The sequence below is a fragment of the Lynx canadensis genome, chromosome C1, assembly GCF_007474595.2.
Source record: "Lynx canadensis isolate LIC74 chromosome C1, mLynCan4.pri.v2, whole genome shotgun sequence".
NCBI lineage: Eukaryota > Metazoa > Chordata > Mammalia > Carnivora > Felidae > Lynx > Lynx canadensis.
In genome coordinates, this window is record NC_044310.1 from 38134551 (window position 1) to 38161765 (window position 27215).

General features: G+C 45.0%; 1 protein-coding gene across 1 annotated transcript in view; it reads right to left on the reverse strand.

Annotated features, from left to right (window-relative positions):
* Nucleotides 1-27215, reverse strand: part of LOC115520742 (cytosolic carboxypeptidase 6) — a 138777-nt gene that overhangs the window by 68938 nt on the left and 42624 nt on the right. Inside the window, exon 4 of the mRNA XM_032594080.1 lies at nt 24252-24363. Coding sequence (XP_032449971.1) covers nt 24252-24363 — 112 coding nt within the window. The remainder of the gene's footprint in view (nt 1-24251; nt 24364-27215) is intronic.

The window sequence follows — 27215 nt, forward strand, 5'->3', positions numbered from 1 at the left end:
CTAGTCACACTACAAATGCTCAATGGCCACATGTGGCCAGTAGCTAGTGTCAATGGACAGTGCAGAAGAACATGGCCATCATTACAGAAAAAATGCTATAATCTTAGCAGTCATAAGTGGTACATTAGAATTTAAAATATGTATCCATATACAACTACACTTGCACAAGCACGTCTGATTTCATACACACAAAGCACACACACATACAAAACCACAAACGCAGGGTGTGTAGGTTAGCAACAATATGTTTCATCACTAAGGAAAAATAAATCTGACTCTTGTCATGAGCCAATTTAATGAGCATACAAGAGGTCAGGTACTGTGCTAAACACTCTGGACATCATATCACTACATCCTTACAACAACCCTAATAGGAAAGATTATCCTGATCTTGTTGATTCTGACATTGACGCCCAGACTGCCTGCGTAACGTGATTATAGTCACAGAGCCTCTAAGCAGCAGAGCAGGACTTGCTCCCTGTGCCACAATACTTCTTCTTAGAGGACATTTCAGAGACAAAGGGCTTGCAGAGCAAAGTCACCACTCACTCTTTACAGTCTTTGTTAAAGATGAGGATGTTTGGAATTGCCTGAGGACTATCTGGGGACTAGCTGGCGATGAGTCACAGAAACTGTAAAATTCAATGAAATAAGTTCCTTAAGGTTTTCAACCTAGCTTTCTTGGCTTATGGAAAGTGGCAGTGTCCAATCCATGTAGGATCAGCTCAAATCTTCAGGAGAGTCCTGGAAGTCAAATGACTGGGCAAAGAATACACCCTCCAAGTCATCTAGAGCAGTGGTCTCTTTGCAGCTCATTCTCTCTTCATAGACAAGGGCTCTCTAACACTTCATGGTGAAAGGTGGTCCACAATAGGCGTGGGAGTCGCAAATGAGAGCCAACACGACCTAGATGGTTCTGAATCAGTGACTATCTGTGAATACATATGCAAGCACAACTAGAGAGCCAAAACAACTAGCGATCCAGAGAGAGAGAGAAGGATGGATGGATGGATGGTTGGATGGATGAACAGGCAACTAGACAGATAGATAGGCAGCAAGTTAGAAACATACAACAAAGCTTCTATTTTAGCTTTTTGTGTGCTTCTACTACACTCTGATCCCCTAGAAGGATGGTATTGTTTCTGATTTATTGTAAACTCCCCCTCTCACCAGATATACAAAAAGGTGCCCAGACTAGACTGGATACTCAATGAATGTTTGTTCAAAAATAAATAAGTAAATAAATAAATAAACAAACAAACAAAATGTAACACCTGAGAGAGACATAGCTAGATAACAATAATCCTTCACGTTTGTATGGTACTTTGTAATATAACGTGCAGTATCAGCCTTAATCCCCAATCTAACTTTTTGAGGCTGTCATTATGATCCTCATTTTATTGATGAGTGATGCTTGTCTCAGAGTTGTGAGGTGTCTTGCCTAGGGTTACACAGAGAAGCTGAGGACCTGGATAAACAGGCAGGTCAGATAGAGGTAGAGAATGATAATGGGATATAGACAAACAGAGACAAGACAGACCAGAGGAGACCAAGGCATGGAGAAATGATGGAGACAAATGGAGGTAGATGGACAGATGCTGAGAGTACCTCCAAGCTCTCCACCTTCCACTCAGCCTCTTCACGTGGCTGGAGACAACTTTCCTAAGCACAAGTGTGACCCTGTCCTGTACCCACTCTATAAAGCTCTGTTACTTCTCCCAAAGACTTCAGGATAATGCTCTACCATGAAGAGCCTTCCTGACTTGGCCCTACCCATTTCTCTACCTTATATCATATCACTTTTCTCTAGCACTGTTCACTCTAGTCACAGGACCCTCTTCAAGCCCTACAAAAGCCATGCCATTGTCACCAGTGCACGCTTATCACCTGATCTTCCCCCTGCTTGTGGATGCCTGGCCAACCTCTGCTTATCCTCTAAGACTCAACATAACTGTTGCTCCCTTTGGATAGCCTTTCCTGACCACCCTTCCAGCATGGGTTCATTTTCTGCCCTCTTAGGTCACCCTCTTCTGTACAGGAGTCAAGAGAGTAGGATGAACCTGGACTTGGAAATAAGAGATGTTTATTTAAACCCTGTTCACCCACCTATCAGCTGCAGGACTTAGGGCAAGCCATGTACCTGCTTAGCCTTGGTTTTCTCATCTCTGCAACATACCTGATCATATCTGTTCTAGGATTATTTGGGGATTAGGGATAATGTAACAAAACAAAACACCTGGCATAGTGTATGTGTCCTACACGTGGAAGCTGCTGCTGTCCCTGCCTGACTGCTGCGGGGGCCACAATAATCTTCTATTGGATCTGCCTCACCCATTGGACTATGAGCTGCCTGAGGGTAGAGGCTGGGTCCACCAGCCTCTGCACCCCCAGTGCTCAGTGCCTAACCCATGACTGGGCATGCTGAATCTTCCCTACCCACACTGAGGCTGCTGGGTAGGATGTGCTTCCAGGCACCAGAAGGCACCACCTATAGTCACTCTCCAGAACCGCTGAGGCTGGGGAGGATGGCTGGAGAGGTGGTGTGGGGGTGCATCCCTGAAGAGAGATGACTGAGACCTTTGACAGGTTCATGTTGCATGTTGAGGTTTTGGTTGTATGTATTTTGAAGATAAAGATAATGTTTAAATAAAATTAAGAGGCTGCTTTGTTCCCTCACCTACAAACCTCTGGAGCAATTATGTGCAGTTTTGACTATCACCAAGCATGTTTAGGGGGAAAGTGTCAGATTAGGTGGTCAAGAGTATTCTATACACTTTCTTTTCTCTCTCCAGTTTCCTTCATTTCCTTCTTTTATTTTCCCAGTGGATTCAGATTCCTTGTAATTCTCTTCCTTATCCTCCCTTCTCTCCCCACACTCCCTCCCTGTTGGCCCCATTCTCTACCCCAGGAAACCAGCTTCCAGGTGGATGATGAGAGATCCCTCCTTTCCCCTACACACATGCATGTACACGTGCACACACAATCTGGAAGAGGGGGGCATCAAATGTAACTAAACAGCTCTCCACATGCTTGAGAACAAGGAACCAGCCCAGATCAGAGGAGCAGGGGCTGGCAGCTGGGCCCTGAGCCAGCAGTATTGACTCTCCTCCCTGACTGCCAGGGCAGCACCCCCGCCAACCCCCCCCCCCCACCCCGCTAGGTCATAAACACCCACTATGAGTTGGGCCAGAGCCTTCATTGAGATTCTGTTCACAGGGAACGCCCATTGCCAAGCCTGCCCAGCTCTGTCAGCTGCCCTGATATCTGTGTGTGAAAAACTGATGGCCGCCGGGCCCTCTGGCAGCCTGACAAATGGCTTAGAAGCAGGCCCGAGGCTCCCTGGCAGAGGCCCAGGGCTGCGAGCTTTAGCGAAGGGTAGGAGAGAAGGGACTCTCCTGTCAGATGGCCTGACTTCAAGGCAGGGAGCAGAGAGAGCAAGAAAGAGCAGGGGGCGAGGAGGGGGTGGTAGGGGAAGGGCCCCAGACTTGCCAATGCCTACCTCGTCCCAAGGGTAGAGAGCTGTAGGGACTAAGTGCACAGTCTGGTGACAAGTGTTGTCTGTAGGACTACAGGGATAATGCATTTGTTTCCTCACTCATAAAATGGGGATAGTAATCCTAATATCTATCTTGTAGTGGTGAGAATGCTAAACACACACATATATATATAAACATGCATGTTTATATATATATGCATAATATATATAATACTATATATATATATATATATATATATATATATATATGCATGTTTACTATATATATAGGGGTGTGTGCGTGTGTGTGTGTGTGTGTGTGTGTGTTGTAAACCAGCAATCCTCACCATTTTATGAGATGAGACTGTCAGGTATTGTTCTGTGTTTTACATGCATTACTCATTTCATTTTCACGTCAGTTAGAGATTTACATATTGTCCTCATTTAAAAGATAAAGTTTCAGAGCGGGTGCCTCACATGCCCAAGGTTACACAGCTGAACGAGAGAAAGGATTTAAAACCAATCTGCAAGACTGCAAAGCATACGCCCTTCATCAGTAGGCTGTACTATAGATGAGCATTTTGTGTGCCTCTTTGCCTCTATGTATCTCTACTGATGTAAGGGGAATAAGAATCTTTTAAAAAATTTTTAACATTTATTCATTTTGGAGAGACAGTGCATGAGCAGGGGAGGGGCAGAGAGAGAGAGGGAAACATAGAATATGAAGCAGGCTCCAGGCTCTGAACTGTCAGCACAGAGCCCAATGCAGGGCTTGAGCTCACAAACTGAACCGTGAGATCATGACCTAAGCTGAAGCTGGATGCTTCGGCGCCCCAGGAATAAGAATGTTTTTAAACTCTCTACTCAGAAAGAAGCAAACACAAACTCAAGATAAAAATCAATCCCCTTATTTTTAAAGTTTAAGTGCTGCAACATTCCACAATGGGGAAAAGAAAAATAAACAGCTAGGCTCAGAAACAGGGAGCTCTCTTAGCCCCAGGGAGGCAGAGAGAAGCGGGAGGCAGTGGGAGCTGCAGGGGACTGAAACCAGCAAACACAGTGTGGAGACAGCCCAGGCTCCATGCCCTGTCAGGGGGTCTGAGGGTTGGCTACCTAGCTGCTGCAAGGCTGCTCTTTGTGGGAATCGGCCACTTGCTTGGACGGAACAGAACCAACAGAACCGCATTCATTAATTCACTCAACAAATGCTCACAGAGCACTTTTGTGCGGCAGACCTGAGCTGAGTGCTGGAATAAACAGATAAAGAAGCCCCAGTTCCTGCAGCAGGAAGGTGAACTCTCAGGCAAGAGAGAGGCAAAAATCAGGCAACTCCACTGCAGGGTGATCAAGGCTGTGACAGCTTGCCCAAGGGCAGAGAGCGCAGGGGAAAGCCGCCTGGGGGATGGCTGGGGCATGAAAGGCTCCCTGGAGAAGTGGGGTCTACAAGGACAGCATGGGATCCACTGAGTTACATAGATGAAGGTGAGGAAAGGCAGGGGTGTCATTCCCTACAGAAGCTCAGAGCCGAGATCTGAACACAGTTGCTGGTCGAAGGTGAAAGTTAGATCACTTGAAATCCTATAACCCAGAAACAACGATTATTAACAGCTTCCCATATGCACAGACAAAATAATATATAGCTGCTGGCCAAATAGATGCCTAAATTAAAAAGCTTTTATAAAAACAGAATATACTATAAATATTTCTATTTAAAGAGGTACTGAATTCAATTTTTCTTAAATTTAACAGAACTGAAAAACTGTTCCCTCACATGAAACATTATTTTCTAAAAGATATTTCTAAGGTTAAAAAAAGAAGAGATTATGAGAAATATTAAGAGGTTGAGGCCATTCTGGCTTTTTTTAACGCCAGACTTGAATTTTAGTAGAAACACATGAAGACATGGAGAGAGGTTAAATAACTTACCTAAGATCACACAGCTAGTCTGTGGTATAACTGGAACTTGAACCCAGATATATCTGATTCTTTCTATTACATTCTTTGCTTCCCTAAGCCAACATCCTCATTTTAAAGATAAGAAATTGGGGCACCAAAAAGGGCAAGTGCTATATTTTGATTGGGCAACAAGGTCATTTCAGTCCTTGTTCTTGACTCTCTCTCTTGCTGTAACAAGGGATCTCCTGCTGTCATTTATTTGCCTAAGAATCCAAGAGGAGTCTACATATATCCCCACCTCACTGACTTTGGCCTTGGCCTTGGGATATGCTTTGGCCAATGGAATATGAACAGCTGTGACATTTGCCACTCCTGTGTGGAAGCCTTGAGCGGGATTGTATTTCTGCCCTCTGCCATGAAAATGGCCCATCCCAGATGGATAAATACTCAGCCTGGGCCCCGGATGAAAAGCAAGGATGGGGGTGTGCACAGCCTGGCAGAGCTGCGGCTGACTCCCTCACAGCCCTTGTGTAGCACGGGCATGGAATAAATGTTTGCAGTGATAAGCTCCCAAGCTCTTGGGGTCGTTACCACAGCAAAGCTGATGGGAAGAGCACAGTTTCTTGTAGAAGTCTGTTCTTCTCATGGTTGAAGTTGCCTCTAATGGTGCAATGATTATGAATTCAGACCATGCAGGTAAGGGCTGTGTTTGTGAGCATTTTAAGCACTCAATGGATTCAAAATAATTAGAGAAAGAGTTGAAAAGTATATGGTACGGGAGGAAAAACCAGCGCCTTCTGATGAAAAGAAAATGGCGGTGGAAGTCCACCTTTTGGCAGAGAGACAAAGATGAATCAGACGTGGCAGTTTCTTTCTCGGACTTCTGCCCCATGAAGAACCAATGGCACTAACTACAATATGTATTCACCCATAGGCACCTAGTTCTTAAATAGAAGATGCTACAGGAAAAAGATGCAGTAAATGCCAAAAATCAATCTATGCCACCAAATTGCTATGTGACCTTGAGGAGGTCACTTTCCTTCTGGCATTAATTTTCTCATTTGTAAAACGAAGAGATTTGAATGAGGATCTCTCATTTTCCTTCTGGCTCTGACATGCTAGGATTTGATTGCCTCTAACTCATCAGTCTCAACTGGCTTGAATGGGACCCAGTAGTATTGAGAATAATCATAGGAATCCATCAAAACATAGCCCAAAGAAGGTAATCTTGAGACTCAAGTGAGATAACCCAGGGAAAGTGTTTTGCATACACTGAAGGACTCTAGTGCTTGCTCTTCCATGGAAAAGAGGTGCACAGATGTGCGTCTGGTCCCCTAACTTGCGTTCCCCTAGCATCCTTCCCCCCACTTACATCTAGCAGTCGTCCGGGCCATTCTGCCTACCTCACCCTCTTTCCTCTCACCATGAAGAAAAGTAGCTCTAAACCAAAGGAGGGTATGATGATACAGTAAGAGACATAAATAACATGCTGGGGGAGGGCAAAGGACTTTGGAATGCAACAGATCTGGGTTGGAATCCCCATATCTCTTTTTGCTCATATATAAAATGGGGGTGACTCTTCCTTCATGTGGTTTTTCTCGGAATTGAAGGATATAAAAAAGCTTGTGGGCCCACATAAGCACTCATTTATATCTGGGACAATGACAGAGGTCTTCCTGGGAGTGGTGGTGCAAAGACAAAGCTGAAAGCTACGTAGAATCCTGAGAGCTGGGAAGAGAGAGGGAAGGTAATCACTCAGTTAGAGAGGAGTGTGTGGGGTGAGGGTGCAGGGGTGGGTATGGATGTGACAAGGGTGGCCTGTGAATGTGGGTGAGTCAAGTGTCCTTTAGTAAAGGAGGAACAGGCAGTTAGAATAAGAGTAGAAGTTTCATGCAAAGGAACATAAAGGAAGGAGTCTAAAACTTTGAATGTCAAGCTGGAGGCTCTTAACCCAGAAGGTAATGAGGGTCCCTGAAGGGCTTTGGGAAATTATACCTTAGGAAGTTGTAAGTGTGCTGATGCATCTTGGTAAAGAAGCTGCAACCCCACACAAACCAAGGTGTGGGGAGGGAAGGAGATTGTCACCTCCCCAGAGGAGCTCTGTTGCTACACTCCTCTGACATGGAAATCTGAGCTATGGGGAAAACATCAGACTGCACCTTGAACTAAAACAGATGTGGTTACGACAGATAAAATGTTTTCAAGATTTTAAAAGTTCAATTTTCTTCCTTTTACTCTCTCAGGAGAATCGCTGGTTTTAAACCCAAGACAGTGAAAATCCTAGGTAGCAAAATGAATGCAGAACTCCATTTGCTGACCAGATCTGAGTTAGACTGCTTTTATTGCTTGCTTTTCTTTCAGGAACCCTAACCCCACAACCTCAGTGGGTCCACCCTGGGCCCAAAAGTTTGGTCCTACCATAGGTCATGCCCTTGCTACTCAAAGCAGAGTCCTTGAACTAGTAACATCAGCATCACCTGGCAGTTTATTAGAAATGTAGATTCTCAGATCCCACTCCAGACCTTCAGAACAGAATTTGAATTTTAAGAGTTTGAATAAGAATACCCAGATGTTTCCCGCACATTAGGTTTGGGAAGCACTGACTTACACCATGCCTTCAGATTACAAGAGTTTCCTTATAGCCAGAGGAGGTCAGGGTTGGTCCAATCTCTTCATTGAACTAACAGGGACCTAAGATCCAGACACAGAAAAGAACTGGGCTTTCCAAGGTTACCCAAGAAATAAGTATAATTGGTATAGTAAAGTTAATAACAGTAGACCACGTAATATAATAAAAAAGAAAGAACTCTCTCTAGCTAGCTAGAGATGAAGCACAGTATGTTTCAGGCCACTCCAATTTTGGAGTCAACTCAATGTGCAAGATTTACAACCCAGGTGGGCCAAATTATTTCATCTCTCTGAGCCTCCTTTTCCTCTTTCGAGCAAGTGGGAACAATACGAGGCTCTTGATAAGGATGTGAAGGTTAGGTGAAATAATGTATGTGGAATACTTACTACAATCAAGGCGCTCACTAGCTAGTAACTGTGCTATTTCAGAGATGCAGCCAGAATCCAAGGTTTCAGGATCCTACCTACTGTCTTTTCTCCTAATCACAGAGTCAACCCAAGTCCTGCTAATGGGCATGGTTTCCTAATTTAAAAAGAGTTCCCTCTGCAGAATGGATAGCCCCTTCTGTTTGCCCCCTTGGCTCTCAGCTCTTTCCTTTCATGGCATTTAGACACATACAATGGCTGGTTTCCTTCTCTGACTTCCACACTAGAGTGCGTCTTGTCTTAGAGCAGGGACCATGTCTTTTATCTCTGTCTCCCCAGAGCACATCATCGTGGATATGGTAGCAGATGGAAGGAGTGAGGGATAGAAGAGAGAAGGGAGGAAAGAAAGAAGGAGGAAGGGAAGGAAGGAAAGAGGGAGGGAGCTGAGAAGATGTTGGGTTTTGGAAGGTAACCATTTTACAGCATGATGGATTCATTCAGAGAGTAGCTTGACAGCACAGAATTCATCTTTTTATGACTGTGACAACACTAATACATTTATTTCCCTTCTGAAATTAACTTTCTAATATTAAGAAAGGTCAAGATGAACTGCAGGAAAATGAGACATTTTGTCATTTTTAACAAATTATACCAAAGCAGACTGTCAGATTAAAGGGGTCACCGTTTTGAGGTCTAAACGCTGGTCCTGATTGCATAATCAGAGCTAATGCTTGTCTTTCCACACTTTCCCTGCCCACAGACCTCCAACAGTTCCCTTTGGCCCAAATGATAAAACTCAAATATCTCAGCCTGGTGTTCTGAGGCCCTTTAGAATCTGATGACTTTTTAAAAAATCCATTCCTTCCCCAAAGGGACATCCTACATCAGCCAGACCCACCTCCTTCCTGCTATTCTCTTCTTCCTATGTGCCTTTGCCCATGTAATATTTCTTGTCTTAACTGTCATCTCTCCTACCGATGCCCACAGAAAGTCTCTCTGCCCTTTCTCTGCCCGTAGCCATCCAACCCACTGGCTGGCCCTTTGTTCCTCAGGATTTGACTTGTTCTGGCCTTGAGCCTGCTACTTCTGCAAGGCAACTTTTTAGCCTTGAGTTGGCCCTGCCCATTGCTTGGACCCTGAGCTCCCTCCCTCACCCACTCATGCTCTACCCTCCTTCAGAGGCTTTTGGGGAAACCTTGGAGGTCTGTGAGAGGACACTGAATGTGGGTGTTTTGAAAGGAAGAAAAGAGCCATAACCTTTTTTCCTGTTCCTCCTGCTCTCTTCTTCCTTTGATATTTGTGTGCTTGGCCCTGGGCTGGACTGAGGGCCATCTGGACTCGGAAGAATGAAAATTAAACCCTGACTCTGTCTCTTCAGAAAATTACTTAATAATTGTAGGCCTTAGTTTCCCCATTTGCAAAACAAAACACATCATCTCTACCTCACGACACTGCAGCCACCATCAAATGAAGGCTTGTATGTGACTGTGCTCTGAAAACGATACATTTCTGTGACAAATTAGTGAAAATAATTATAACAAGACCCATGTGCTAGTGATTCATCCCTAGCCTACAGTCCATGTGCTCCAATCTGACACAAGTCATGAGGACCTGAGTGTGAGTCCCAGCTCCACAGTACTCTCACTGTGCAACCTTGGGCAAGCCAGTTTCCTGCCCTGGGCTTATGTGTTCTCTCTCTATATTCTCTTCCTATGGAAGGTTAGTTTGGAGCACCTCTTTGGTTTTTGCAGCTTGAGTTTCTCTGGCTCCACAAAGGGCAAAGTAAGCTCTGAGGCCCCAGAAGGCCGGAATTAAGTTACTAATTCAAGGTCAAAAGTGGCCAAATCAGAGGTTAGGAATGTGGACACCCTCAGGTGGTGCCCACACCCTGTGGATAAAGAGGAGACATCCTGAGGTGCAAACCTCTTGACTGCATTGGTATCAGCCAGCCCCATTTAAGACCTCAACTTCTGGGGCACCTGGGTAGCTCAGCCGGTTAAGCATCCGACTTTGGCTCAGGTCATGGTCTTGTGGTCTGTGAGTTTGAGTCCTACATTGGGCTCTGTGTTGACAGCTCAGAGCCTGGAGCCCGCTTCAGATTCTGTGTGTCCTTCTCTCTGCCCCTCCCCTGATCACACTCTGTCTCTCTGTGTGTCTCTCTTTCTTAAAAATAAATGAACATTAAAATTTTTTTTTAATTTTTTTTTTTCAATAAGACCCCGACTCCTAATTCACCTGTCATGTTCAACCCATGGAGTTCATTTTGGACTTCTCAAACTAAGTGCTCCTCAGGGAGGGGCAGGGTATCCAAAGTAATGGACTAAATCTGGAATTCCATTTACAACATCAACAGAATCAAGACAATGGGGATGATTCTGAACACTTGCTACTAAAAGGTGTCATCATATTCAAGAAAAAAGTAAATCAATAGAATGCCTCTCTTCTAGGTTCTCCAATTACATGTGTTTTAAAAATGGAAGAGGAGACCCCCTGGGAAATGTTGAGCCTCCTGCAGGCTGCTCTTCCCCTGGGGAGCAGCTCACCCGAGGCATTACAGAAGTCGGCCCTGGGCTCCTGCAGATCTTCTGTTTCCAACTGCTACTACCAGTTGCCATGACCTTGCAGGTTCTGACCGCTTTTCATTTGTTCCTTCTTGCGACTGACATTTTACTAATGTGTTAGGTACTGTGCCCTGGGCAAGAGACCACAGAGGTGAGAGATACAGTTTTCTCCTTCAAGGAGTTCACAGCCGAGTAGAGAAAACAAGCACATAAACCAATCAATGTGCTGTGGAGTGATAAATGTGTGCAACAGGGGAGATTATGGTTGGGGTGGGGAGTTGTGGAAGGTGTCATTCACTTTGAGCCTCAGTTTCCTCACCTGAGAAACAGGGATAATGATGCCCATTTCATATGGTTGTTCTATGGATTACATGAGACAATGACTAAACACTTAATACCTGCTCAATAAATAACAGCGCCTTCCCTCTTTCCTACTCCCACCCCCACCCCAAGGTCCTGAAAAGCTGTCTTCATTTGTCCCATCCACTCCAGAAAACCCAGTCACATAGCAAAGATGTCTATTAAAGAACATGCCTTGGCAGGTAGAGGATTTTTCAAGGTTACAGCCTGGAGCTAAACTCCAGCAGAAAGAAAGTATCCATTTGTGAATGGGAGCCTGAGTAAGTCAACTTTTCTGACTGCTGAGTGTGTGCTGGTCGTGTCAGGAGTTTAAAGAAAAGCTTTAGCCTCGACAGGCCCTGTAGACACAGCCAGAGAGAGGCCATTTCTGTCAAGTAGACTTAGCTGCCAATCAGGGTCCAAACTCCACCTTCCAGCAAGCCCAGGTCCTGAGCCTCAGCCCCTGAAAGCAGCTCCAGGCCACACTCAGGGTCTGGAATTGCCCCGGAGGGTTCCTGAGGGTCACGTTTCCGGTATTCATTTTGGAACCATCCTTGCTGTTGTCGTCCCTTAGGGATTATACACAGACGTGCGCACATACCCAAACCCTAGAAGTGACAGAAATCTTGCCTTCTTGCCTTCTGAAGGTTAAACTGCAAAATTCACCCAGAATGGATTAGAACGGACCAATACAGGAAGCCCTGAGAGAGAAAGGCTCTCACCCCTGGAACTGAGCTTACTGTCATGCAATTAAAGGTATTAGCTCAAGCTGAAGAAAAGACTCACAGATGGGAGGGAGTTGGGGAGTGGTCAGAGAAGCCCAGAGAAAAGTGAGGGCTTGCTCTCTTTTAAGACCTACTTGCAATGCTCTTTTAACAACCAGAGCTATAGCTATTTTTTAAATACTACAGTTTATAGATGGTGATAATGTTCTGAAATTAACATCAAAATTGTGAAATTAACATTGAAATATCAGTTACCGTATACTACTAGATTTGCGTTTATAATAAGAATAAACGCTAACATTTATCGGGTGCTTATAATTTACCAGCCTTAGAAAATACCACTACACTACGTGTAGTGTCATTTTCTAACCTTATAATGCCTCTATGAGGAAAGACTATTACCCCATTGCACAGATCGGGCCACAAAGTCTGAGAGAGGTGAGATGGTAGGTAGTGCAGGAGCTGGAGGCTGGTCCAGCTAACTGCTCAGTCCTTGCTCTAAGTCCCTAGGAGAGTAAAGGGTCTGCCCCCTGTCCTTCCTGCTTACAGGGTGGTGCTTAAAGGCCAAGGTACTTAGCAGAATGAGAACAAAGTAGGAAGAAAGGGGTGGTGAGGTCCCTGTTACACTTACCAAGAGGGCCAAGAGTTGGCAGACTTCCTAGGATGTTAGAAGCCTGGACGTGGGTGCCTCTGGGATAGGAGTTGTGAGCAAAGGGTAGTAGAGGTACAATGGATGGATGGTTGTGTGGAAAGACAGACAAAAGGATGGCTAGTCAGAAGACAGATGCATAGATAGGTATCAACTGACCCCAGTTTCCTTCTCTAATGTGGGCTGGGCTGGCTTCCTCAGGCTCTAATCCTAGGGACTGGCCCAGCACCAAGTAGCTGTCTCTGAGGGTTATTTTACTTTATTTTATTTTATTTTATTTTATTTTATTTTATTTTATTTTATTATTTTATTTTATTTTATTTTATTTTATTTTATTTTATTTTATTTTATAAAATGAGGTCCCTCCTCATATCTGGGGGGCCAGCCTCCCTCCTCATTCCATACATTTTTTTTCCAGTTTTAAAGTTAAAATATACTTGTGGAAAATTGCTGGGAAATATACAAAAGCAGAGAGGAAGGAAACAACCCTAGTACCCAGAAATGCCACTGTTAACATCTACTTTACATCCATTCCTTTGTGTGTGTGTTAAACCTAGTTGTTATATGTCTTAACACATAATACACATGTAATTTTGTCTTCTGATTCTTTTCATTTAAAATTATAGCATAAGCATTTTTATAATATTGTACACTCTTCATAAACATCCATTATACAATGTATTGTGATTCACTTAATCAGTTTCCCACTGTTAGGCATTTGGATTTTTTTCTTGGTTTTTCACTATTTATAAATAATGATTTGGTGGACTTTTTTTTTTTTTTGCATAAATCATTATTCACACTTCAAATTATTTTAGTCTAGGTTTGTAGTACTACAATTGCTGGCTCAAGGCTACAAACAGAACAATGTATTTAAAACCCCAGAAAGTCAGAGTAACATTTTTTTTTCCTCTCCCTTTTGAATTCCATGTCCTTTCTACTCCCTAATAGGGAGCTCCCTGGATTTCAGGATAAAGCCCAAGCTTCCTGGGCTTTATGACTGGCCTCTGCCTACCCCCTCTCCTCACCTCCCACTTCTTCTCCATATGCTCCCCCAGTCCATCTCACCAAACTCCTTAGAATTCTGAGTATAGTCACCTGATAGGTTTATGCTCACACATGCTGTTCCCTCTGCCTGTAACACTTCCCCAGTCTGTCTAAACACCTCCTCGTCTATCTTCAAAACTCACCTCGGAGGTCACCTTCCCCAGAAAGCCTGGCCTGACCCCAAGTCCAGTGGCGATGACCTGTTTCTCCCATGTGGCACCCAGGCCCCTCGCTGTCATAATGCTCAATACCCTGGCCTGCGGTCCTCAGCCTGAGGCGGAAGTCCTAGACCAGGGGTTTGTGAACTTTCTCTGGCCATGGAATCCTTTATTCAAACACGTTTGTCATAAACTGATAAAGGTTAACATCTGTTGAGAATATCTATCCCTGGCAAAGTGCCTTCAGCAAGTCACAGGAATCACTTCTGTTAACCCTCACAACAACCTCTTACAAAGGAGGAAGCAGCTGCTTGCAAAGGTAAGGGACGTGCCCAAGATAGCAAAGCTATAGAATGTTGAAATGAGATTTAAACCCCAGGCCTGAACCTGAGCCCTTAATCACAAAATTCTACCGTGCAGGTGAAAATGGAGAGGAGCTACCCATGGGAGCCCCAGACCTTTTGCAGTTTTTCTGAAAACAGTTTGAAAACCACTCTCTATTCTGGATCATCGGTTCCTTGAGGGAAGTGACTGTTTCCTGTTTGTCTTTGTCTTCCAGTATATGGTGCCTGGGCTCTGAAAATGTTTTTTGAATGGATAAATGAACAACCTTTTTCTTTTGAAGATTGCAGGGAAGGTACTCTTTTATCTATGTACTTTACTAGTCTTGGAGTGAGAACAAGAATATGAACCTGGAATGGTTTGCTGAGTGGGATAGCACGAAGCCTCATTGGCCAGAAGGTCAGGCTGTGTCCAGGCTGATAAGACGTCTCACAGCCAGACACCTGGGACCAGGACAGGGCTTGGGAGGTGGGCATCAGAACTTCTGGAGGATAGGGGCAATTTCTGGATGAAAGGTTAAATAGTTCACCTCTTGCTGGAAGCAGTGATTAGTCTGGTTCCTTTCATCAGAATTCAGCTGTCTCCACCACGGTAAATAATGGACTAATTAGGCATCTGGCTTACTTGATTTCCCATGGCTAAGGCCAATTTCTGAAATGCAATATGCTATTTGATGTACCAGCATGAATTCTTCCTGGGCTCGAGAGCCTCCCAACAGCAACAGCCAAAAATAACGCTCTGAGAAGTTCCTCACACATCGAACACAAAACATCTTAAATGTGACTTGTACGTGGTAATAGGATGGTCAGGCTGAGAGTCTAAGGTGGTAACAGGCTGTATGCTGATCCTAACCTGCTCAAACCAGGGGCCCTAAAGGGAGGAGTTTGCTGGGGGGTGAGAAATGGATGGGATAGGTTACTGGGAAATCCTGGAAGAGATAACATGGAGGTATACCAGACGAGAAGGGTAAGTGAAAAGAGATTTTTCTGGGACTGTCCACAGAGACTCCCTTTCAGCTCATTGTGGCTGGATAATTGGGTGATCATGGGATAGGGAAAATGGAGAAGCAAGCTTGGTCTAATTTAGAAATCAGGGTAAGTTAAACATATATTGGTAGCAGATCCTACATGACTAGATTCTAACATTCTAGAATTTCTGAATTTGTGAGCTTGAGAACAAAATTCCATACATGGGAGCTCTTAGTGACAAGGGATCAGCAGGGGCAAAAAATGAAGGAAAGAAGGTGAGTCAACAGAAATGCAATACAGTGAGAGAGAAGTGTAGGGGTTTGAAAGTCGAGGGTGCCATGGATTTCCCTGGGATGCTTTTGTGCTATCGTTCTGGGAAACACTGTGTCAGATGAGGTGGCTAACAAGATTTCCCCAAACGTTCAAGGGCCTACTAAGTAAGGGTGAGTCCCTTCCAGGTAACTGAGGTATAAGCTGAAAAAGACAGAGTTTCTATCCTTGAGAAGCTCAGTCTAAAGGAGGCAGGAAAACCACCGCAAGAACACAGCAGGATGTGTGCTTAACCAGGGGTGTACCCAGCGCTGTGGGATGCATATAGAAATCCTAACAACCACCCTCTAGAGAGACTGCATTTTAATCAGTGCTGAAGAGGTTCTCACTGAGCTACCAGTGAGTGGCCAGCCCTGCCCAGGGGAGCAGGGAGGTAAAGGCAGATCCTTGGCTCTGAAAGGGTTTGCAATTTAGCTGAGAAACTGGAATCCAGAGGAAGTCAGAGGAGATGCTACTATGGCACCAAGCCTACAGAATACACCCCCTGTGTGTTTATGGAACAAACTACTAGATGAAAGAAGCAAGTCTGATGATAGAAGAACAAAGCAACAAAAACCTTTGTGGGCCAAAGGGTTCAGGGAAATCTTAGAGAAAGCGGGCCTGGAGGTGGGTTCTGAGGATTAAGTAGGATTTGGAGAGTGACTTAGTGTGTCTCTTGACTTGAAATACTCTTCCTGCTCTTGACTCAGCAAATTCCCATCCTTTCTTCAGAACCCTGTTCAGATGTTAATTCTAGGTCTTGCTGAGCAGATTTCTTCTTCCCTGCCTGTCTTTCCTCTCTCTCTCACCCAACACACATTCATGGAAGGCCTGTGCCCTGGGTATCAGGGATCACAAATGGCTAAGGTGAAGTCTAAGACCTCAATGGAATCACAGTCTGTGGTGGGGTATGGGAGCTGGGGACAGTGGGAACAGTGAGGTAAGTGCTGTAATGGCCAAATGCATAAAATACTAGTGGCTCCATTTCTCATATACCTACCATTGACGGCTATTTATATACATATTATCTTATCCTGAGAGAAATCCCATGGGATGGGCATTGCTAATCCCAGTTTACAAATAAGGAAAATGAGATACAAGAGTTTAGTTGAGCTGGCTCAAAGGGAAACTTCTGGAAGCTTTGCTGATCTCCGTGCCATTGAAACAATGTGTACCTAGTTACTTGATGAGAAGTATCCAGAGTCTTTCAGGATGAAAAGATGTTAGAGAAATTGAAGGAAACAACCACCCTGACAGGAATATTACTCTGAAGTGAGAGATCCCTTTCTACCCTGCTTGCTGCCAGAGTCAAAGTTATGATCTAGAGAGATAGAAAAACCATGCCTTTTATCACAGATGGGAGAAGTTGCCCTTTAGAAAAATAATGATTTTCCCTTAAAATTTCTTAAAGATTCAAAACCGTCTCAGACTATTGTAGGAAAAAACTGTAAAAATTTCATGAACCCAAAGTCCCCTATGTTCTCAGAGCCCCCTGTACAGTATTATATTTACCTTCATTCTTTACTTCCACATTGAACCTTTCCCCTGGTGGCTATTTACTGATTTCCTGGGCCATGTTGGTAGGTGTGGAAAGATAGCTGAGTAGACTGGCGTGTGTGATCTATGGCTGTGGTGTGAGTGCATCTAGTCTATCCCTTGTGAAACTTCTGGCAGCTGGCTGTAGTCTGGACACTTCAACAGGGCATTTCTCTTCACCCTACCCAGGGCAATAAATTGTCCTTCTTCACCTTGATAAAACGCTTTACATTCGCATACATCGGATCTCTCTCTCCATCCTGTGGGTAAACAGGCCAGGGCTTATTCTTCCCTTCTACCTGATGGACACACTGAGGCTCAGGAAACAAATGCTTATAGAACATCTGCCATGTGCTAAGCACCTTCAGAGGCATTCACTCCAGGCTGTCCTTCTCTGCCAGCAGCCAGACTTTTGTGCCTTGTCATGGAAATCTCACCCATCAGGGGAGGCTTCACAACCAACAGACAACTCCAAGATGATGCAGAGACACAGAATGTTGGAGCCAGATGGGCCCTGGGGAGTCTATCCTTCAACCCCTACAGTGTATAGACTGGGGTGGGGTGAGGTGGGGTGGGAGCGGGTGTGGGGAGTGAAAGGCCCAGAGAAGGGAAGAGACTTGCCTAAGACCACCAAGCAAATTAGTGATTCTGCCACTCTGGTGGGGGGTGGCTAGTATTCTCAGTCTCTCTTCACAGGCTTTAGCTGCTCCCTGCAGGGGACCTTTGGGGTAATATAGCCAGAGACATGGGGATGCAACAAAAGCTTGGGAACCTACAGTCCAGATTCCTGAGCTCCTGAGGCCTCAGGGAGACAGTCTGCAAATGCCCTAGGGATGTGGTACAGCCTCCTCCTAGGGGGTGATAAGCACCCTGCCACAGGGGGAGTATTTTCCCAGCCCAAGGCCATGGCTGTGGCCTCCTCTCCTGGTTTGCCCCTAAGTGTGTATGTGCGTGGGGATGGAGTGCCCCCAACCTTCTACCCGCCCTGCTTGCCAAGGGGGGTTTACCCTTTCCATCAGCAAGGCTCCTCTCCCAGGCTGTCAGGTATGAGCACACAGGCACCCCCTGGTTTCTAGTGAGGAGCTACCGTCTCAGGGCCTTCTGGTCTGGCGACCCTGTGAAACCTCTGCCCATGCGAAGAGCAGACCTCAAGGGCCGCTTCCTGCCATTTTGACTGGGTGGGGAGACTGCCTAGCTGTGTGTTTGTGTGTATGTTCCATGTGTGATCACGTATAACTTGACACCTATCTATGTGTCTGTCTTGTATGCACCGTGTCCATGGTGCTTTTATGCATATATTTTCTGTTTTCGGTATGTGAATGTAGGCATTTTCTGCACATCTCCACATTGTGTGACTGTGTGAGTGTGTGTGTGTGTGTGTGTTTTCCGTGTAGTATGAATGAGTGCCGGTTCTGTGTGTGTTAGATGACCATGCCACCGGCTGCTCTGTTTGTCATGCAGATGTGTTATAACTTATTTATTTATTTGACAGAAAGAGAGCAGCTTATCTTGAGGACTACAGGAGGCAAGCAAGGAAAAACAAAAAAAAAAAAAAAAAAACAACCCGGCCCTGTGTTGCTCTATTTTAAAAACTGCTCCATGTTGTTATGGCAGCTAATTTTCCTTAAATGATTTAAGGAAACAGATCTGTCTAAGAGCTACAGCCAAGTTGTTATAGCAACACAGGCCGTTCTCCTCCAGGAAAAAGGAGGAATCCCCACCACCATCCCCTGCCCCCCGCCCCTGGAGCATAAGCAAAAGCAACCCTTGGGTTCTTGGGGGACTCGGGGGGCAAAAGAAAGAGCAGGAGGGGACCCACTCACCTCCCACTGTCAGTCCTTAGGGAGTCTTCTTAGCAGCTGTGCTCACCACTCTCCAGTTCAGATCTCATTGTCCTTCACCTGCACTACTGGAATAAGCACTGAACGGGACTCTCTCCTTTCGTTTCGTCTCATCTCCTTTGATCCACTCTCCACACTGCAGCTTTCGTAAGTTTCTAAAGTGTATGTCATTCAACATAATATTCTCTCTGGTGCCATGTTCTCTGTTACGTGCTGGATATGCATGAGGCATGTCTTTGAATAGCACTCCTGGAACGTTGGCCTTTATTCCACAAGTAATAGGGAGTCATTGAAAAGTCTTAATCAGGCGGGGAGAGATCCAGTTGGATTTAAATTTTAGAATGACTTAAGTTTTTAAATTGGGGGACTGAGTGGATGGAAATACTATTCATTGATCTCTGTCTCCCTTGCTCAAATGTTTTTGATGGCTCTCCATTGACTACACTGATTCTTAAGATTGGGAGAGGGTGTGTGCTTGGAATATTCCTAACAAGTGGCGTTTTGTTCCATAGCTTTGATTTTTTTTTAATTCAATCAAAAATCAATGCAAAAGAGGGCCTAAGACTTTGATTTTAATGAGAAGAGGGCACGGGGCCATAGGAAGAAGCCAAATTCCTTTGCTCCATGTTCAAACTCACCCATGAGCTTCTTCCCATCTGCCTCTCACACTGCCCTCTTGCGCTGCCTGTCATAAATCCTGCATACCAGCTCAGCAGCTGAGGCCTCTCTCACTTCTGTGAGAGCTTTCCCTGGAATGCCCTCTCCCCTTTCCCTGTAACCTCCCTCACCCCTAAACTACAGCCACCATTGCTAGAGGCCCAGTCCAAAATCCTTGAGAACACTATCCTTCAGACACCACACATATTGGATGAATCTCTCCCAACCCCATATTTCCAAAGCATTGCATTTTCTCTACCATAGCACACCTTCCTGGCTGCCTTGGATTAAAATTGTTCTTAAGAGTCTGGACTTCTCATCAGATTATGAGTTCTTCCTGACCTGAGATCCTGCCCCATTAATCTCTATGACCCCAGAGGTTACAGAGGGTCTTGCCCATGCATTGAGAAATGTGCATTTCATTCAATTAACTGAGCATTTTAAAGCAACACCTGCTTTTTTGTCTATCTTTGCCAAACACTTCTCTGGGTGTGCCTCTCAGATAGTTAGGCATTAGGAGACTTATAGATGGGTGGTCCTAGGAAGCTCATTCGTAAATGGGCTTAACTTTTTAAGATTGTAACTGGATATAGGTGAGAGAGGAGGGCCCTGTGTGTGCTCTTGGGTACAAGTGGCTCTGGTTGTGTGGCTGATGGTGCGTGTGCCAGGATAAAGCCAAATTTCCATGGGTAGGGGTGAGCTCTCACCTGAAAGGTGATGTCATTTCTGGGGTTAATTAGCTGGGGAAGAGGTAGAGTACTCAGACCTAACTTCAGAATGGAAAGGAGAAACCTGGATATAGAGCAGAGATGGAACTGGCTCCCCTGGTCTTCACCACTGAAGGTGATGAAATGTCGAAGAGCAGCTCCTGAGTAAGACATGTTTGGACGGTGGGAAGACTGAAACCCAGGGATCTGAGGGGGCTCTGGGTTGCCAGAGAAAGCTAAGTTCAATGGTGGGTAGAATGGGGTGGGCACTGAGGCTACGAATGGAGCATATTAGTGAAGGTGACCAGAAGCCTGTGTCGTGGGAACCAGAGCAGGTAATACCATCTCAGGTTTTGTCCCTGAGAGTTTAGGACAATCTCAGCAGGTTGCAGGGAAACCTAGGAGAGGCTTTATGTCCATACACCAGAGTCTTCAGGAAAAGAGGACACGTGGATGGTGGTGGCAGCATCCGGGACACTCTGAGTGGGAGGTGAGACTGGGGAGAGGTAATACGGCCCAGTTGCTTCTTTTCATCAGGGAAATCATATTAAAACCAACTCACAGAGGCTCTGGTTTACTTCATCATTTGCTCAGCATTTACACTGAGTGCCTGCTCAGAGCTGGGTCCCTGCTGGGCACTGGCGACTCTGAGATGAATCAGCCAGACTCTGCCTAGGGGACAGTTCATCACAACTGGTAAACAAAGGCCAGGCTGTCCACAGGGAGCTGTCCCAGGAGTGGGGCATAAAACACTTTATGTCTGAGATCTAGTACAGTCCTCTGGGTGAAACACTCCATGGTCAAGATCATCACTTAGTTTCCAAGACCCATAGAGTAGGGGAAAGGGCTTAGTGAGCAAAGGGCTAGGAAAGCAGCCTTTGAAGTAAATGCCATCATCAACACAGGACACCAGGCTCCTGTTGTCAGGTGGGGACACAGAGGAGCTCGTGCCTGAGACTCATAGTGTAGGTTGGACATATTACTTTTGCTCAACTTCAAAGTCAACATGTCTAAAGTTTGTGCCCAGGCTCGCTGCCCCTCCTGAGTTCCCATCTCAGGAAGGGTACCACATCCACTCCACTGTCCAGGCCAAACGATGGGCATCATGCAAGACCCCTTCCCATCCAATCAGCCAGGCACTAAGCTGCCCTCATCTCCCTCCATAATGCCTCTCCAAGCCTATAGCAGTAAGCTCTACTGGTCTTCAGCCTCTAGCCTGGCCCCCTGATCCTCCAAAATGGCCCCCTTATAGACACCAGAGGGGTCTTTCTGAAATGCGAACCTGATTCTATCATTTCCCTGCTTAAAAGTCCAAATTGCACCCTGTATCATAACCCTCTCTGCCCTTCTGTCTGCTCCTAGTACTAGCCACACTGAATGACTTGGAAATCTCCTGAGGGTGCCTCCCTCTCAAGGCAGATGCACAGATGTCTCCTTTTCCTGGAAAGCTTTCCCTGCCCTGGGAATCTTTCACGCATCAGCTCAGGTGTGGTCTCCTGGGTTGGGTTCCTTCCATGGGCTCCCACAGCCCCTGTGCCTCCCTCTACAAATGCACCTGGAATAACTGCCTGTAAATACCTGTCTCTACCAGGCTGTGAACTCCTTAGGGGTGGACAGCAGCTCTGATTATTCCCAGCATCCAGCTAGAACCTGAAGGGGTTTGGTGAGGAACGACGATGCTCACAGACATAGTCCCTGCCCACCAGTGAGGGTCTGCTGATCCCCTGCTTGCTGATTCTGTCAAGCAGAAGGCCACTGGGATGAAGGAGTGAGGCTGTGAGCATTTAGAAACAAGGCCAGAAGCTGTCCTGGCAGTTCACACAGCTTTGGGTTGAGTGATTATGATGATGTGCGCAACAGTGAAGGTCAGGAGTAGAAAGCATTTAAAGCTATTAGGGCAGATGCTTTTGGGTACTGCAGTGTCTGCAATTGGACACAATGTCCCTTAAAGTCAAATGTGACTTTTAATCCAATCCAAATAATGTTTGTTGAGGATCTACTACACACGAGGTACTCTGCTAAGTGCTTTTACATAGCTCTTAAGTAGAGAGATGGTATAATTTATCATCCAAACTGGGACACTTCTAAGAGCGAAAGGGGGCATTGTTCATACTCTAGGACAACAGGTATAAGTGGGAACTGCCCCAGGCAAGCCAGAACTTATAACCATCCTACCCACAGGTTACATTCTCGGTGCTTTTTTCTCCCCCCATAACTCCACACACAATTTGTAAATCTGTATTTACCAGTATTTACTTACTTAATGTCTATTTCCCTGCAGATTGCAAGGGTTAGGGTTTTGTTCACTACTAGAAAAAGCCTCAATGCCTAGTATGTAGAAACTACTTGATAAATATTTGTAGAAAGAAGGAAGGCAAGACTGGGGTAAAAGCCTGGGCAGGGAGAGAGGGGTGGGGAAAAGAGAAGAGGTGGAGGGAGCTGGGATCCTTGACTCCCAGGTTAGTGCTCCCTGTTCTTGCTTAGGACTTAAAGGAGTGGACTGTCAGGAACAACACAGCTTATGCAACGAGCTCAGCCTCCCCATGTGTTTATTAAGTTCCAGCCAGCTGATGAGCAACCTATTCATGGCACAGAAAGTGTCTACATATCTCTGTCACTCATTCTTGCCTGATTTATGCTCTATAGCATGGACGAGTGCCCAGTTGTTTGTGAGCAAACCAATGACTTCCAATTGATGATAGCAATGGCAGGCTGAAGCCTCTTCTCTTTAGCAAACCTAACCCCCTTCGCTTTGGTTCCTCCTCCATGCCCCGCCCCCCACCTCTCTCCTCAGGGATTCATCTAAAATACCATTTTGTTCAATGGCTCCTACCTTATCACTGTCCCATGTCTTTTTTTTTTTAAAGACATTCCTCATAGTCCCCTCAGTGAATAACTGTTTTCTATCTATAAACCACATTACAGTTGGCATAACACGATTTGCCATAGTTAATCCAATTCAATTCAACCAATAGTTATTGAATATCTATAACCAGCCAGATCAGAAAAAAATTTAGGGGCTATGGAAATCAAGGGATCATGAAATCACAGTCATCAAAGTTAGAAGAGATTCAGATGCCATCTCACTACAGCGTCTTCCAGCTGAATCTCCTCTATACGCCATTTTGACAGTGTCATTTAGCTTCAAGGTGAACACTTTTAGTAAGGCAAAGTTCACAGCTCCTACACCCACTCTGGCTCAGGCAGCTCTAAATGTTAAAAAGTTCTATTTCTCTACAGGTCTTACCTCTACCTTTGGCCTCCACCCAGAAGATGTCTGTCCTGTCCTCTCTGATAGCTCTTCAGAGATAGAATGACTATGGTCGTCCTCCTTTCTCTAACCTATGAAATCCCAATGTCTTCTCCTATTTCTTAAAAGTCTTACCCCTATGAGAAAACTCAATATGGACACCCATTGTTCTCCTTCTTTCTGGAATAGCAGGCCCTCTTCTCTGGGAACAAGTTCACTACCACCACCATCACCCCCATAACCCCTAAATCCAACCATGTGGTTCCAGTGAGGCTGTCCTGTCTTACATACGCTTGCCTCTGGGGCCACAGTTGACTTGCCCAGTGGTAGCATGTCCTCCCAACTAGGTCAGTCATGGTCCTTTTGGAACTGGAACTAGAAAATGAGAGCGAATCACTCTCCAGCGATGGGAGTCACTAGATGTGACACTTGACACCTGTCTCCTACAGGGGAGGAGGGCCAGTCTACAGTATTCTGGGACTCTTGTAATAAATTCTCTATTTTGCATATTTCAAGTTGTATTTCTTTTGCTTATAGCCAAAGAGCCTTGACAAATGTGAATCTGCTTCAATATATTTCCTTTATCCCATGAGACCTCCTGAACCCAACTGAACCCAGTATTTGTGAAGGGAGGAGAAGCTACTCATTTAGAGATGAGACCAGCAGGCCTAATACCCACCCTGGTTTGACCCTGCACTCCTAATTTGTAGCTCCTAGTAGATATCCCCAGTACAGCGCTGCCCTTTCCCAGATTAAGGCATAAAACCAGCAGGTGCTGAATGGGTTTGGTTACTCACTGGGTCATTGTACATCTGGATGATGAGCTGTTTCACTCCATGTAGGGTAGGGTGAGCCCACGGAGAGGGATCCAGCCAGTGACGGTTCAGGTCAAACCCCATTAGAGAGCACCTGGGTAATACCCAAAGTCAGAGTCAGTATGAACAGGACAAACCAAGCTTCTCACTTACCAAAATACAGTTAGGAGTAGGAACAATCATTATGTCACTTATCTAGCCTTTATTTTTTGCCAGAGACAGTTCTAAACATTTTACATGCATTAATTCATTCAATGCTTTCAACAACCCTATGAAGCCACTACTGTTATAATTCCCACTTTACATAAGAAGAAGCTGAGTCACAGAGAAGTTCAGATATTTCTGTCGACGAGTCTGACTTCAGTATCCACTCTCTGAGACCGCAGATATATGTAGATGTGTTACACAGAGCAGTAGAAAGAAATGTTCAGGCTGAAGTCACTGGTGTCCCTATTATTCCTCTCTGTCTCCTACCCATAGGTAACCCATTGTCTCTACCTTCAAAATGTATTAAGAATCAACACCTTTTTATCACCTCCATTGATATTACCTTGAGCTTGGACCAAGGTCCCAAGTATTGTAATAATCTCTTACCTGGTCTTATTTCCATCCTGTCATCCTCCCAGCCCACCTCTCACCTTATCTTCCCCTTACACCCCCATTTTCCACACAACATCTAGGGTGATCCTCTAAAACATAAGTAAAATTATGTCCCTTTCCTCAAATGGTCCCTATTAGATGCAGAGTAAAGCCCCCCACAAGCTACCAGTCCCCATGTGGTCCTTCTCTGCCAACCTCTCTGACTTCAGCTCCTACCACCATCCCTCTTGCTTTCTCTGTGCCAGATGCTGGAGTCCTCACTGTTCCTTCACCACACCAGGTGCATCTTGTCTCAGGACTTTTGTATAGGCTGTTCCTCTGTCCAAATACTCTCCCTCCAGATATCTTAATGACTCATTCTTACTTATTTCAAATCTGTGTTCAAATGTCACCAGCTCAGTGGAGGCTATCCTGACCACCTTCTCCATACTCTCCCTTGAGCACATTAAATAACCTCACTAGGACAAGTGCAATCATGGCTTCTGGTTCTCTTCTCTTCCCTCTTCCTCCTTTTCTCACTTCAGATCTACTCAAAGCCCTGCTTAGACTTGGGAAGAGATGTCACCTCCAGGTCTCTGTCCCCATGCCACCATCCACCAGGCCTTCACACACTCTAGGTACTCTCCAGCCCAGCCCAGGCTGAGGTACAAGTTCCTGAAACTCTGTGGTTGCTCACAATTCTAATTGCCACTTTCCTTCTCTCCAGGCCATCCTATTATAATCCCCAGACTGTCTCCCACACAAATCTGACTGGCTTGCTTTCCTAATCAAGATTCATCTATAGGTCTTCATCACCTACAGGATAAAAGTCTGCTCTTTGCAGATTTTTAACCAGATTCAAAACTGATGGGTATCATTATCTTTGTCTTCTGAGCCTCAATTGTCCTCCTTTTTCTCCTCTATCCCTCTGATTCACTATTTTACACCCCCCATCTTATCCTCCAAGCTCCTCTCTTTCCTTAAGCAATATAGTTTAACCCTCTCTCAATTTATTAAATTTCTATCCCCCATCTATCACCCTACTCAGAAAAATAAAGGATTGTACTGGGAATCTACCTCTCCTTCAAGATGGTTGGGGTAAGAATGGGGGGTGGTAAATAAAAATTTCCCCTTGTCACTTAAAATAAGCATTGTCAGAACCCTGTAGGAGAATGTTTCATGAGGCATACGGGGAAAGGCATCATTGAGGAGAAGTCATTTGAGTTGAGCCTTGCTGGATGAATAGAATTTTTCCAGGTGTTGGGGGCGAAAGGAAATATAGAAGCAAAGAAAGGAACTGTGAATCCACCCAGGATACTGGGGGAATAGTGGACAGTTTGGTTTGGCTAAGTCATAGAGTATGTAGTGGGGAGGTGGTGACGGTAAGGCTATAAAGGGAGGTGGTGGTGAAATGTGAAGGGCTTTGAATTCCTGGCAAAGAGTTTTATGATTATTATTATTATTATTATTATTATTATTTTGTATTGCTGTGTTGAGATCAACCCGGTGCTGATGCTGGCTTTTTACCGCTTGCAGAGTAAGAACAGAGATAGCGCTACATCTAGGTTACAACAGCATCACCCAATGAAGCAAACACAATCAAGAGAACATTTGCTGACATTACTCTGGTCTCAAGAACTAAGTACTTTACCAAATACAAAATACGTAATTGAAGTTAATGTTATGAGGGTGGTGCTATTACTATTCCCATTTTGCAGATGTGGAAACTGAAACCCAGAGAGGTTACAAACAAAGTGCTTGAGAGAAAAGAGGTGATGTCAGGACTGGTTCACAAGCAGACGTCATTCCTGGCCTTTAAGAACATAGGCTAACAGGAGAAAGAAGATATGCTCCAGGCTTATGTCCACTTATAATTCAGGACAATATTGTGAGGATTAAATGAGATAAACACATGTATTGAACTTAATTTAGCATGGGTTCTGACATATAATAACAACTTTAAAATGTTATGTTGTTGTTTTGTTGAACATTTTATTATTGTTTTATTTTTATTTTTATTATTTTTTTAATGTTTATTTATTTTTAAGAGAGAGAGAGAGAGAGAGAGAGAGAGAGAGACAGACAGGGCATGACCGGGAGAGGGGCAGAAGGAGGGACGTACAGAATCCGAAACAGAACCACGAGATCATGACCAGAACCAAAGTCAGACGCTCAACTGACTGAGCCACCCAGGTGCCTCTGTTATTATTTTGTGCTACATCCTATAGGAGTGACATAGACTAATAAGTTTGCAGTGTACAGGGGCCTGGAATGGGCAGTAGACAGCAGTGGTCAGGGATACCCCATATCTTTTCTTCCAGTCTGGGAATCAGGCAGATCAGAGTGCATGTCCATGTTCCTAATGTA